The sequence below is a fragment of the Bufo gargarizans genome, chromosome 7 (genome assembly GCF_014858855.1).
Source record: "Bufo gargarizans isolate SCDJY-AF-19 chromosome 7, ASM1485885v1, whole genome shotgun sequence".
In the NCBI taxonomy this organism is placed as follows: Eukaryota; Metazoa; Chordata; class Amphibia; order Anura; family Bufonidae; genus Bufo; species Bufo gargarizans.
In genome coordinates this window covers 174,871,753-174,885,885 of record NC_058086.1, presented here as the reverse complement: position 1 = coordinate 174,885,885, position 14,133 = coordinate 174,871,753, and the positions used below count along the sequence as shown (strand labels likewise).

Below are 14,133 nucleotides of genomic sequence, written 5' to 3'. Positions count from 1 at the left end.
TAGTCTGTCTGTAACACGCATGTCTGCTGCTCCATTCAATCGAGGGAACACGGGCTCCTGTTTTTGTCATTGGCAGGGGCCCCTAGCACTCCGTGGATAGAGAATAAGGCTACTTTCACACTGGCGTTTCTGGGTCCGCTTGTGAGATCCGTTTCAGGGATCTCACAAGCGGCCCAAAACGGATCAGTTCAGCCCCAATGCATTCTAAATGGATAAGGATCCGTTCAGAATGCATCAGTTTGGCTCCGTTCAGCCTCAATTCTGCTCTGGAGGCTTGCAGCGTTTTGGTGTCTGCTTGGCGATGCAGAGCCAAACGGATCCGTCCTGACTTACAATGTCAGTCAATGGGAACGGATCCTTTTTCACTGACACAATATGGTGGAGTTGAAAACGGATCCGTCCCCCATTGACTTTCAATGCAAGTCAGGACGGATCCGTTTTGACTTAGACTTTTTAAAAAAAAGAATAATGCAAACGGATCCGTTCTGAACGGATACAAGCGTTTGCATTATCGGTGTGGATCCGTCTGTGCAGATACCAGATGGATCCGTACCGAACGCAGGTGTGAAAGTAGCCTAACTTGTTGTAATCCCACAACCCCTGTAATCAAGAAGAATTGGGTTTAACTGGTAAATGCTGCAGTCTTTATAAGTAAACTGGATGATGTTTCTTCTAAATTTGACTCCCATCGTGCCTTTGCATGGGGCACATATGTCTCTCACTACAAAGGGCGGTGCAGTCCCCTGTGCTTTATCCTTCTGTGGATAACAACAAGGATCTGTATGTTTTGTCTTCGCTGCCTTTTTCCCCCTCATGCAATACAAACATATTAACAGCAGAGCCGCTGCGAGTGCCGCGCCCTTCTCAAACAGCTGGTCTGCAGGAGTCCCGGGTGTCGGACCCCCACCGATCAGATAATGGTCATCTGTATAAAAGTCTCAGAAAACCCCTCTAAATAGGGAACTCTAGTCAATAGATAAAGGGAAATCATAAGTAATAGGAACGCCCTCGCGATGGTTTATCCATGTCGCCCCGGCCTCCACTTACCTGAGATGAGGTAGCCTGAAGTTATTGCAACATTCAACTTCACCAAAGTAGGGTCTCCCCTGGAAGGTATATTACAGCGTGTTATGCTCCACATACAGTATGTAATAGCTATACATATCCAGACGTCAACTTACGATGCGTTTTGGCATTTACATTTACAGTAATGCTCGCCACTGACACACAACACTATCCTATATCTATATATAGAGCCGTATATATAACACCATCCACCCGGCTGAGCCCTATAAAATGCCTACTGCTTGTCAGACTGTGACGTACATCTGCGACTCGAGAAATGACATACAGGTAACCTGATAACAGCAAGGCCTTCAAGGGCATCTGTCAGCAGTTTTGTACCCATGACACTGGCTGACCTGTTACATGTGCGCCTGGCAGCTGAAGGCATCTGTGTTGGTCCCATGTTCACATGTGTCCGCAGTACTGAGAAAAATTATTCTTTATTATATGCAAATGAGGCTCTAGGAGCAACGGGGGCGTCACCATTACACCTAGAGTCTCTGCTCTCTCTGCAGATGCCCTTTAATAAGCGGACCTGCAGAAAGAACAATTGGCCTACACTCATTTACAGAGGACCTCTCTCCTGGCACGTCAGTTTTAGTAATTACAACCCTAATTCCAAAAAAGAAGTTGCTACTCTGTGTAAAATGTAAATGACAACAGAATGCGATAAATTTGTAAATCTCATAGACCCATATTTTATTCATAACAGATCAGAGAACACATATCACAGGATGAAAGTGAGATATTTTACTATTTCATGAAAAAAGTTAACTCATTTATACCTCGATGGTAGCAACGCATAAAAAAAAAAACTGGGACAGGGCAACAAAAAGTACCACTTACTTTTCCAGCCTTTTGTTGCCCCTGCCCCAACTTTTTATATTGCGTTGCTGCCATCAACTTCTAAACAAGTTAATTTTTTTTCATGAAATGGTAAAAAGTCTCATCTGATATACAGGTGAAACTCGAAAAATTAGAATATCGTGCAAAAGTCCATTTATTTCAGTAATGCAACTTAACAGGAATTGCATTAATGCAGCTTAAAATTAGAATTTTGTGAAAAATTTCAATATTCTAGGCTCATAGTGTCACACTCTCGTCAGCTAATTAATCCATACCCCCTGAGCAAAGGGGACCTCAAAATTGAGACTTTGGGGTTTCATAAGCGGTAAGCCATAATCATCCAAATTATAACAACTAAAGGCTTGGAATATCTCGCTTTGCCTGTAATGAGTCTCATATGTTAGTTTCACCTTTTAAGTGGCATTAACGAAATAAATGAACTTTGCACAATATTCTAATTTTTCGAGTTTTACCTGTAAGTTCTATGATCTATTGTGAATAAAATATGGGTCTGGCATCTAGAGGGCCAGAGATGCACCTAATTTATTAAGAAGTCTACACCTTGTAATAAATTATGGACATCTCACTCTAGCGCAGAACTAGTTCAAGACGGGCGCACGAAATGCCTTCAATGTAAGGCCTTATTCACACGGTCAGTGTTCGGTCAGTGATTTCCATCCGTGATTGTGAGCCAAAACCAGGTGCGGGTCTAAACACAGAACAGGAGCAGATCTTTCCATTATACCTGACTTTCACTCCTAGTTTTGGCTGAAAATCACTGACGTGTTAATAATTCCTAATTCATAAGGTTAATGTGTATGGAGCACAGTTTTTTTGAGCTTCCATGTAAAACTTAACTCCCAAAAATTGCAAATGTGAACCTAGTTTCTTTTTAAGGACCATAAATATGTTCAGGTCCTATAAAATATGAAATATCTACTCTGTAGACAATAAAACACTATGGGGGGGGGGGATTATCAAGTTTCAACACTAGTTTTATGGTGCAGAAAAGTAGCAAAATTTGGTCCAAGTGCGTGAAACTTTTTAGTTTTTTCTGACACCATCACCACTTTTCCAAAAAGCAGGAGGAGGCTCGACTCATCTGACAACATGTGCGCCAGGAAAGTCGTGTACATTACGCCAGAAGTCATCAGTTCTGGTACAAGACCAGCCCGACACGTGTGCACCCCCTAATAACTGTGGCACATCTCGCGCCAGCGCAGGTCAAATCAAGACTGGCGTACACAACACCGTTCTTAATAAATCTCCCTCTGTGTGCACCCTGATAGAAAGATAACACTTTTAGGATATGCTGGGTCTCCACGTAGGAAAGAACAGGTACAAGAGGCAGCGGCTACTTACCACACTGGATCAGTATTGATGGCATCATCGTACACTAAAATATACAAGCAGAAGCATCCGACCACCAAGGCGTGGAATGTAGACACCGTCCTGTGTAGAGAAATGGATGGAAAGAAGCTACTCAACTAATGGATGGAACAACTATTCAGAGAAATACAGATCAGAACCGATAGCATTTCTACAGACCTATTTTATTTCCAGAGCTTTTTAACAGGGATCTGTCAGCCTCCTAGAGGTCTATTTTAAGAAATACTTGAACTGTGTTGTATTGTTCCTCTATTATTCTTCCTAGAACTTTATAAATACATTGAAACTGGGAGTTACCACTGACATTGTCACACGGGTGTACCGCCACACAGTCAGCCCTGATTGGATAATGTTAGACTGTGTAGGGACCTTCCTGCACCCCAACTGGTAACACCTAGAATTGTCAATTTATTCGAGTTCCAGGGGAACCGCACAACGTATAGATCTAAGAAAATATGTTCCAGAATTGTTGTTTAATAAAGAAGTATTTGTTTAAATAGATGTGACAGCACAGCTGACAGCTCCTATGCTATTGACCGGTATCAGCCAGGAGAAATATTAAAAGGCTTCAGTCAAACCCGTACGGCCTCGTTCACACAGCCGTACCTCAGATCAGAGAGTCCCATCCCTGCATTCTTCCCTAGAAACAATGGGGTAGATTTACTAATAATGTCTAAGTGCAAACCTAGACCAGACAGTCTCAGAAGGTGCCAGATTTATTCCAGAGGCTTAGGCCTCATGCACACGGCCGTTGTTTAGGCCTGCATCCGAGCCGCAGTATTTGCGGGTTGGATGCGGACCCATTCATTTTAATGGGGCCGCAAAAGATGCGGAAAGCACTCCGTGTGCTGTCCGCATCCATTGCTCCGTTCCGTGGTCTGCAAAAAAAATATAACCTGTCCTATTCTTTTCCATTTTGCGGACAAGAATAGGCAGTTATATTAATGGCTGTCTGCGCCGTTCCACAATTTGCGGAACGCACACGGACACCATCTGTGTTTTGTGGATCCGCAATTTGTGGACCGCAAAACACACAACGGTCGTGTGCATGAGGCCTTATGCTGTACATTTAGACTGTATAAACTTAAGGGGGAATTTTGAAAGACTGAGGCCGCTGGTGTGCGAGGAAGCAGAATTATTAATAGGTAATAAATATGGTCCATCTTTGAGAGATCCGAGCACCAGAATATAAACTTTACACTAGCAAGATAGCTAGTATAGATTTCAGGTGTAATATGCAGCATATTGGTAAGTGTTTCAGGCTGTGTGCCCCCTCCTACCCACTTTTTGTAAAAGTGGTAAGGATGGTTGCAAAATTTGCAACATCTGTATGTCAGATGTACAAGAACAATGCATGCCCTCATATGTGTACCACTTTTGCCAGAATAATGCGCCTGAATTTTGGTGCATTTAATTCCTCGCTCCCTGCAACACTAAGGGCTCTTTTACACGGGTTTCGCGTGTGAGGGCCGGAAAGGATGCGGGTGCGTTGCGGGAAAATGCAAGATTTTTCTGCGCGAGTGCATTTTGCACGCACGTGAGAAAAAATCAGCATGTTTGGTACCTGAAGGGTTAAACAGAATTAGCTGTGTGATCTGTATGAAGGACAAGAGGTTGGGTGACATCATATTGAAGGGTGACTATGTATACAATTACCTTCTGTCTTTATAAGGAAAGTTTCTAGTCAGCATTATTATAATGAGAGATGCCTTTCTTTCTCTATAAGGTACTGCTGTTAATGTAATAAGAACTCAAGCTATTCTTGTATGTATGTTTGAAAGTATAAAAGGCCCTGTACGACAACAATAAATAGAACTGTTTCTGACATAATTCTGCATCTGTCATTGACACGTTCTCCAGACGTCTGTCTTCGGGGACACAGAAAGGAATCACGGTGCATAGAGAGAAGGATAAGATTCTTTCAGTACCCTTACCCGAACCCGGACTTCTTCACAGAAGTTCGGGTTTGGGATCGGTGTTGTGTAAATTTTTGTATTTTCCCTTATAACATGGTTATAAGGGAAAATAATAGCATTCTAAATACAGAATGCTAAGTAAATTAGGGATGGAGGGGTTAAAAAAAAAAAAAATAATAATAATAATAATTAAAGCCCGGCTTCTCTTCTTTCTTCTTCTTTGATGACCTGGGAGGAAAAGGACCTTTGGTGAGGTCACTGCACTCATCACATGGTCCATCACCATGGTGATGGACCATGTGATGTGTGCAGTGATGTCACCAAAGGTCCTTTTTCTCCCAGGTCATCAAAGAAGAAGAGAGAGAAGTCGGGCAGCGCGAACAAGTGGATTAAAGTGAGTTTAATTTTTTTATTTTTTTTTAACCCCTCCATCCCTAATTTACTTAGCTTTCTGTATTAAGAATGCTATTATTTTCTCTTATAACCATGTTATAAGGGAAAATAATAAAGATCGGGTCCCCATCCCGATTGTCTCCTAGTAACCATGTGTGAAAATCGCACCGCATCCGCACTTGCCACGCATTGTACCCGCGCGGAAAACTCGCCCGTGTGAAAGAGGCCTAAGGGCTCTTTAACACGAGCGGATGCTGTGTGGGTAATCTGCCGCGTGAAAGAGAGCCAAGCCCCGCTCCGGACAGCAGAGACATGGAGCATTGACATGATTGATAACGCTCCGTGCCTCTCCGTGATCTTTTTACTACAAAATCACAGTGAGATAAGTTGTCACCGTGATTTTGTTGAATCATGTTAATGCTCTGTGTCTCCGATGTCTGGAGCGGGGCTTGGCTCTCTGTCAAGCAGCAGATTACCCGCACGGTATCCGCTCGTGTGAAAGAGCCCTAAGGCCTCTTTCACACGAACGATACGGATTGGCTCCGGATGCGTTCAGTGAAACTTGCACTATTTCACAAGCAAGCTCAGTCAGTTTTGTCTGCATTGGGGGTCAGTGTTTTAGTTCTTTCCTCACGGGTGCAATCAGTTTTGATGCGTTTTTCACACGTGTGAAAAAAACCTGAAGGTTTACAAGCAACATCTCCTAGCAACCATCAGTGAAAAACGCATTGCACCCGGATGCAATGCGTTTTTCACTGAAGCCCCATTCACTTCTATGGGGCCAGGGCTGCGTGAAAAAACGCAGAATATAGAACATGCTGCGATTCTCACGCAATGCAGAAATTATGCACACAGACCTATTGAAACTAATGGGTCAGGGTTCTGTGCGGGTGCTGTGCGTTCACTTCACGCATCGCTCCCGCGGGAGAAAACTTGCTCGTGTGAAAGGGGCCTAAGGGTGCAGTTCTGACATGCATTCAGGATGCAGTTTTCAGTTTAGCCAGTTTAGCAGCCTCGTTAAACCCTGGTGTTCTGCATAGTGGGAATGATTTAATTAATTTCAGCGTGCTACAATAAAAAACTACATCCAGATTTCAAGTCAGAACTGCACTGTGCGCCATCACCCTAAGCCAAGCTAGAAAGATAAGAGCGCGTGCAACCATTAACAAATGTGGCGCAAGACTTCTGCTCCAGAATTGTTCTGTAGAATGGATCGTGCCCATCAGTGGTCAGAACCTTGGGTAACAGGATGCCAGTAGTCTTCTGAATTCAGCTACTTACAAGTTACACTAATTATGTGGATGAAACATCCGAAGTCGATTCCCATAATACTTTGTTTGAATAGCGCTGCGTACAGTATTAGAATGTATTGGCTCAGAAGAGCCAAAGTTATTATTTAGTGAAGTCTCGCAAAACTTCTCATAATAACTTCATAAATTAATCTCTACTGTAAAAAAACTGAACTCAGGTTCGGTTCCAAGTGGTACCTTCTGGGGAAAGCAGTCAAGGAACTAGATGGGAATATAATTGTTGATATTAGTTAAAGGGAACCTGTCACCCAAAAATCGCCTATTAAGCTGTTTACAGTACCTTATAGTGCTGTATACTCGGTTCTTGATGCACTTTTTGTTAGTTTTGCAGCATGTCTGCTCAGTCAGAAATCGTAGTTATATTCAGCTGCTGCCCCGTGCTGCAAGTCAGGCTTGAAGTCACGGGGGCAGCGGCCTCGGCGTCTTACATGGCCCTCTCCCCGCCCCCTGCCTCTGTGACTGACAGCCGAAATCCGAATCCGGGACCGCGCTCAACGGCCGCATGCGCAGTAAAGGGCGGCAGGAGCGCGGTCCCGGCTGCCGCGCGTACTACGCGCCGTCTTACTTTCGCCGCACTGCGCATGCGCCCGACATCCTGTATCAAACGCGCCCGCGCCCGGCATCTGGGCGCGGGCGCGTTTGATACAGGATGTCGGGCGCATGCGCAGTGCGGCGAAAGTAAGACGGCGCGTAGTACGCGCGGCAGCCGGGACCGCGCTCCTGCCGCCCTTTACTGCGCATGCGGCCGTTGAGCGCGGTCCCGGATTCGGAGTTCGGCTGTCAGTAACAGAGGCAGGGGGCGGGGAGAGGGCCATGTAAGACGCCGAGGCCGCTGCCCCCGTGACTTCAAGCCTGACTTGCAGCACGGGGCAGCAGCTGAATATAACTACGATTTCTGAATGAGCAGACATGCGGGAAAACGAACAAAAAGTGCATCAAGAACCGAGTATACAGCACTATAAGGTACTGTAAACAGCTTAATAGGCGATTTTTGGGTGACAGGTTCCCTTTAAAGCCTAAGGATATGGACCCCATGGGCACAATTCTTTTATGATTGCATTCTACTCATTTTGGGCTAAAATTATTTTTATTAAAAATGTTGAGCCCTTTTTGAGATACAAGAGTTAAAAAAAATCAGTCTATTTGCCAAATGTCGTTCCTGAGTTCTGTCATAGCTCAAGTGAAGACTTATCTCTGATTTCCTGACCCTTAGGGCTGTTTCACACGAGCGGATGCCGTGTGTGACATCCGCTCCGTGAAAGAGTGCCAAGACCCGATGCAGACTGCAGAGGCACGGAGCATTAACATGACTGATAATGCTCCGTGCCTCTGTAGTCTGCATCGGGTCTTGGCACTCTTTCACGGAGCGGATGTCACGCACGGCATCCGCTCGTGTGAAACAGCCCTTAAACACTCCGTTATCAAACTGGTAGGAATATAGCCTAAGGCATGATTGCATTACAATGATGGAAGCTGAAGTAGGAACACCACCATCAATACAAGATACTCCTTTGCAAAACCCACACTGGACACTCTTTGTAGACGGTTCAAGGTATGCCGATGATAAAGGGAAATTCCATACAGGCATGGCAGTCACTAGTGAGTATGAAGTGCTGTGTGCAAGGCAATTGCGCCCAGACCAGTCAGCACAAGAGGTTGAACTCATAGCCCTTACTGAGGCCTGCCTCATAGCAAAAGACTCCACTGCCAACATCTACACAGACTCCAGATATGCCTTTGGAGTAGTTCATGATTTTTGAATAATATGGAAGGCCAGAGATTACATTACAGCAGCAGGAACTCCAATTAAACATGCTTTAGCAGTAGAGGTATTAATGGCTGCAGTACTCCTGCCCACCATAGTGGCAGTAATCAAAGTAAAGGCGCATACCCGTGCTGACACACCAGAAGCCAAAGGAAATGCGCTGGCTGACCAAGCAGCCAAACAGGCAGCAATGGAAGAGGAAAGAGCACAGCCAGATAAAATCATGCTAGCACAACCGGATGTCAAGCAACAAGAAGTATCATAGGATCTACTGAAACAGATGCAGAAGCAAGCCACCTGCTCAGAAAAGGAAACCTGGCTAAGGGAGTCAGCCCTGGAAGAAGAATCTGGACTTTGGACACAAGGGAAGAAAGTGTGCTTGCCTAGAGCGCTCTATCCTATAATAGCCTCTGTGGCCCATGGACCCACTCATCAATCTAAGACAATAATGAAAGAGCTCATCGATAAAATATGGGTAGCCCCAGGAATCACTCCTGTTCTAGTGAAATATGTCCAGTCATGTTTAATCTGTGCCCAATGCAATCCAGGTAGGACTGAGCCCACGCCCAAAAGATGTCTCCCAAAAGCCTTATACCCCTTCCAGAGGATCCAGATTGATCATATCCAGATGCCAATGTGCCAAGGGTTTCAATACGTGTTAGTAGTGGTAGACATGTTCTCTGGGTGGCCAGAAGCCTACCCCGTCAGGAATCAGACAGCAACAACTACTGCTAAGAAATTGATACAGGAAACTGTCTGTAGGTACGGGGTACCTGAGGTCATTGAGAGTGATCAGGGTCCAGCATTCACTGCTAACCTAACCCAAGAGGTCTGGAAGATGGTAGGGTCACACCTGGCATTCCACACCCCTTACAGACCCCAAAGTAGCGGCAAGGTCGAGAGACTGAATGGGGTATTAAAGTCAAAAATGCTGAAAATGACTAGGGAGACAGGGCTCAACTGGGTTCAGCGTTTACCAATAGCACTCTTTGCAGTCAGACACACTCCCAAACCTCCCCACAAGCTGACTCCACATGAGATATTGTTTGGGTCAGGACCCCGGATGGGGCTGTACTTCCCTCAACAATTGCAAATGCATTATGAATCTATTGCAAAGTATGTGATAGCTTTGAGCAAACAGTTGTCTAACATCCATGTACAAGTCTCTTCTTCCATTCCAGATCCTGACTCCCTAGAAGGCAGCCACACTCTGAAACCAGGAGAGTGGGTAGTGGTCAAGAAACACGTCAGAAGTACCCTAGAACCACGCTTCGAGGGGCCTTACCAAGTACTACTGACCACTCCGACTTCTGTAAAGCTCGAAGGGAGATCCACCTGGATCCACGCCTCCCACTGCAAAAGGATAAGGAACCAGAACCAGAACCTTATCACTTTCACACTGGTGTTCGGTGCGGAGGCGTCTTGTATCTGCACAGACGGATCCGCACCGATAATGCAAACGCTTGTATCCGTTCAGAACGGATCCGTTTGCATTATTTAAAAAAAAAAAAAGGTCCAAGTCAAAACGGATCCGTCTTGACTTTCATTGAAAGTCAATGGGGGACGGATCTGTTTTCAATTGCACCATATTGTGTCAGTGAAAAACGTATCCGCCCCCATTGACTTACATTGTAAGTCAGGACGCTGCTAGCAGCATTTTGGTGTCCGCCTCAAAAATGGAACAGAGACCAAACGCAGCCAAACTAATGCATTCTGAGCGGATCCTTATCCATTCAGAATGCATTGGGGCTGAACTGATCCGTTTTGGGCGGCTTGTGAGAGCCCTGAAACGGATCTCACAAGTGGACCCAGAAACGCCAGTGAGTAAGTGTTTATGAAGTCGGGAGATCAGAGATAAGACTCCACTTGAGCTGTGACGTCAGTCTGCAAAAAGACAGATTTTTTTTAACCCTTATATCTCAAAAAAGGCTGAACAATTGCAATTAAGACCAATTGGAAAATTATTTTTTGTCCAAAACGAGTCGAATGCAAATCATAAAAAAAATTGCCCCCGAAGGTGTCCATAGAAAAACACATCTGCAGTCAGAAGTTCAGTCAATTATTGGAGGCAATAACTCGAGGCACAGAAATAACAAATTATTAATTGCTGCCGTGAAATATGTGATTTCTCTGCTTTCTAACCCACAAGAATCTCGCTTCAGGACCTCCTATACAACGGTCGCCTTTCTTTCAGCTCAGCATCACAAAGAGCCACATTAACTTGCAAAGTTGCCAAGACAGGAGGGAAAAGCTACTTTAAAATTCCCAAAGGCACATCATGTTACACTCAGAGATGCCGGTCTGTGAAATTCTAAGCCGAAATGTATTTGTGCATTGCAGGGATAGCAGGGCCCGGAAATGGCTCGTTCTAACACTTCGGAAGTTCCCAGAAACATCCCATATGGCGACATAGGCCCGTGTCGTCAGTCAGTGCTAATTGTGCAGTAGTCACATTCTAGCAGACAACATAATTTGAGGACCTGACGCAGAGTAAAAAAGGCCCCAGACATTCCAATGAATCAGAAAGATGCAACAGTGTGATTGCGCGCCGTTCAGACCTTGCGGATGTATGTAATCTGCACTGGCTTAGCCGCTGTTACACTTTCCCACGGCATGACAGCGTTCCCAAGGGCTGATACACAGACCAGGGTGTTGGCTCCTCTTTGGACCACCATGACTGACCCCTTCTGCTGCTTCTCTCAGCTTTTCATCCGTCACTTTGGTCATACTTGTTGTCACTGGATGTTGGTTGTCACTGTTGCCATCGCTTGCACTTATCTCGTTGGCAGGGCCATCTCATCTTTTTCAGCTGTCTTCTGCTGCTTTAGTTGCACATATCTGGAGAGGATGACTACCTCTCCTCCCAAACCACGGCATTGCAGGTCATTTCTACCTTATGCAGTCATCTTCAACAAGACATGGACTTGCTTCAGGCTTATTCTTCTTCGCTTGGCCGGCTGCCTTTCTACTTTAGCATACCCCCAGCAGGATGCACGCTGATCCTGGTGCTACTGCACCTTTTTCTACATGCACAAGTGCCATGCATACCACTTTAACCTGGCTACTGGGATGTCAGCTGTGTTTCAGCAGAACTAAACCACTTGAGTAGTAGACATGCAGGAAGAAGGCCTACAGGCTGTATTCTAGTTTACGTGCTGCAGGAGGCCATGACTAGCACTCACCACCAGCTGGAGGGGGGGGGGTGCACCCGGCTCAAAGCCGCACCAAGAGATGATGGCACCCGCCAGGTGCTTTATTCAGCCATACCTACTGCCAGGGGCGTAGCGTGGGGGGGGCCGGAGGGGCCGTTGCCCCGGGCGCCAAATTGCAGGGGGCGCCAGGCATCCGAAATTTCAATGAGGGCTACGGGAGCCTATGGCTCCCGTCCCCTCCGTTATGCCCCATAGGCTTCAGGCCACTAGGCCTGAAGCCTATAAGGCAGTAGAGGCGAGCGACGCAGGACTCGGTCACGATAACCTCACTGTGACCTCCTGCGTCGGGTCTCGCGAGATGACGCGATGACGCGGCGCAGGAAGGCACAGTGAGGCGTTCGTGACCGCCTGCGGCGGGAACAAGCGGGGATGGAGATAGGTAAGTATTTTTTTAATGTTAACTTACCTAATTGCAGAGGCTCTGGCGGCAGTATGGGGGGTGGGAGAGGAGAGGAGAGGAGAGGACTGGAGCAGAAAGGGGCGATTATATTAGCAAAGAGGGGGGCCAGTACATTAATAACAGAGGGGCCATTACATTAATAACAAAGAGGGGGACATTATATTAGCAAAGAGGGGGGCCAGTACATTAATAGCAAAGAGGGGGACATTACATTAGCAAAGAGGGGGCCAGTACATTAATAACAAAGAGGGGGACATTATATTAATAATAAAGAGGGGGGCCAGTACATTAATAATAAAAAGGGGGCCATTATATTAATAATAAAGAGGGGGGCCAGTACATTAATAATAAAAAGGGGGCCATTATATTAATAATAAAGAGGGGGCCAGTACATTAATAATAAAAAGGGGGCCATTATATTAATAATAAAGAGGGGGCCAGTACATTATTAATAAAAAGGGGGCCATTATATTAATAATAAAGAGGGGGCCAGTACATTATTATTATTAATGTAATGACCCCCTCTTCATTATTAATATAATGGCCCCCTCTTTATTATTAATATAATGGCCCCCTCTTTATTATTAATGTAATGACCCCTCTTTATTATTAATGTAATGACCCCCTCTTTATTATTAATATAATGGCCCCCTCTTTATTATTAATATAATGACCCCCTCTTCATTATTAATGTATTGGCCCCTCTTTATTATTAATGTATTGGCCCCCTCTTTATTATTAATGTAATGACCCCTCTTTATTATTAATGTAATGACCCCCTCTTTATTATTAATATAATGGCCCCCTCTTTATTATTAATATAATGACCCCCTCTTCATTATTAATGTAATGGCCCCTCTTTATTATTAATGTATTGGCCCCCTCTTTATTATTAATATAATGGCCCCTCTTTATTATTAATGTAATGGCCCCTCTTTATTATTAATGTAATGACCCCCTCTTTATTATTAATGTAATGGCCCCCTCTTTATTATTAATGTAATGGCCCCTCTTTATTATTAATGTAATGGCCCCCTCTTTATTATTAATGTAATGGCCCCTCTTTATTATTAATGTAATGCCCCCTCTTTATTATTAATGTAATGACCCCCTCTTTATTATTAATATAATGGCCCCTCTTTATTATTAATATAATGACCCCCTCTTCATTATTAATGTAATGGCCCCTCTTTATTATTAATGTATTGGCCCCCTCTTTATTATTAATGTAATGACCCCCTCTTTATTATTAATATAATGGCCCCTCTTTATTATTAATGTAATGGCCCCCTCTTTATTATTAATGTAATGGCCCCCTCTTTATTATTAATGTAATGGCCCCCTCTTTATTATTAATGTAATGGCCCCCTCTTTATTATTAATGTAATGGCCCCCTCTTTATTATTAATGTAATGACCCCCTCTTTATTATTAATGTAATGGCCCCCTCTTTATTATTAATGTAATGGCCCCCTCTTCATTATTAATATAATGACCCCATCTTTGTTATGAATGTAATGACCCCCTCTTTGTTATTAATGTAATGGCCCCCTCTTTATTATTAATGTAATGACCCCCTCTTTGCTAATATAATGGCCCCCTCTTTGTTATTAAAGAGGGGGCCAGTACATTAATAATAAAGAGGGGGCCATTATAATATACAGGGGGAATGAAAGCTATCTGTCTGGCTCTAGCTCAGTATTGGGGGGCAGCAGGATGACAGTGTTGAAGGAAGGAGAGCATGATAGTAAAGTGAGGAACCTAAATTTTTTTCGGTGAAACTCTGCAGAGACGAGAAGCGGCTGAAAGAAGTTATCATGGTGGTCTTATCTCTGAAT

At 44.5% G+C, this 14,133-nt stretch overlaps 1 protein-coding gene across 2 annotated transcripts in view; it reads right to left on the bottom strand.

Moving 5' to 3' along the window:
- The window catches only part of TLCD4 (TLC domain containing 4), a 62,217-nt gene that overhangs the window by 23,211 nt on the left and 24,873 nt on the right, over positions 1-14,133 (bottom strand). For both annotated transcript variants that reach the window (XM_044300500.1, XM_044300499.1), the window contains exons 3-4: positions 3,274-3,363; positions 1,048-1,106 (exon numbers count right to left, since the gene is read on the bottom strand). In XM_044300500.1, coding sequence (XP_044156435.1) covers positions 1,048-1,106; positions 3,274-3,363 — 149 coding nt within the window. The remainder of the gene's footprint in view (positions 1-1,047; positions 1,107-3,273; positions 3,364-14,133) is intronic.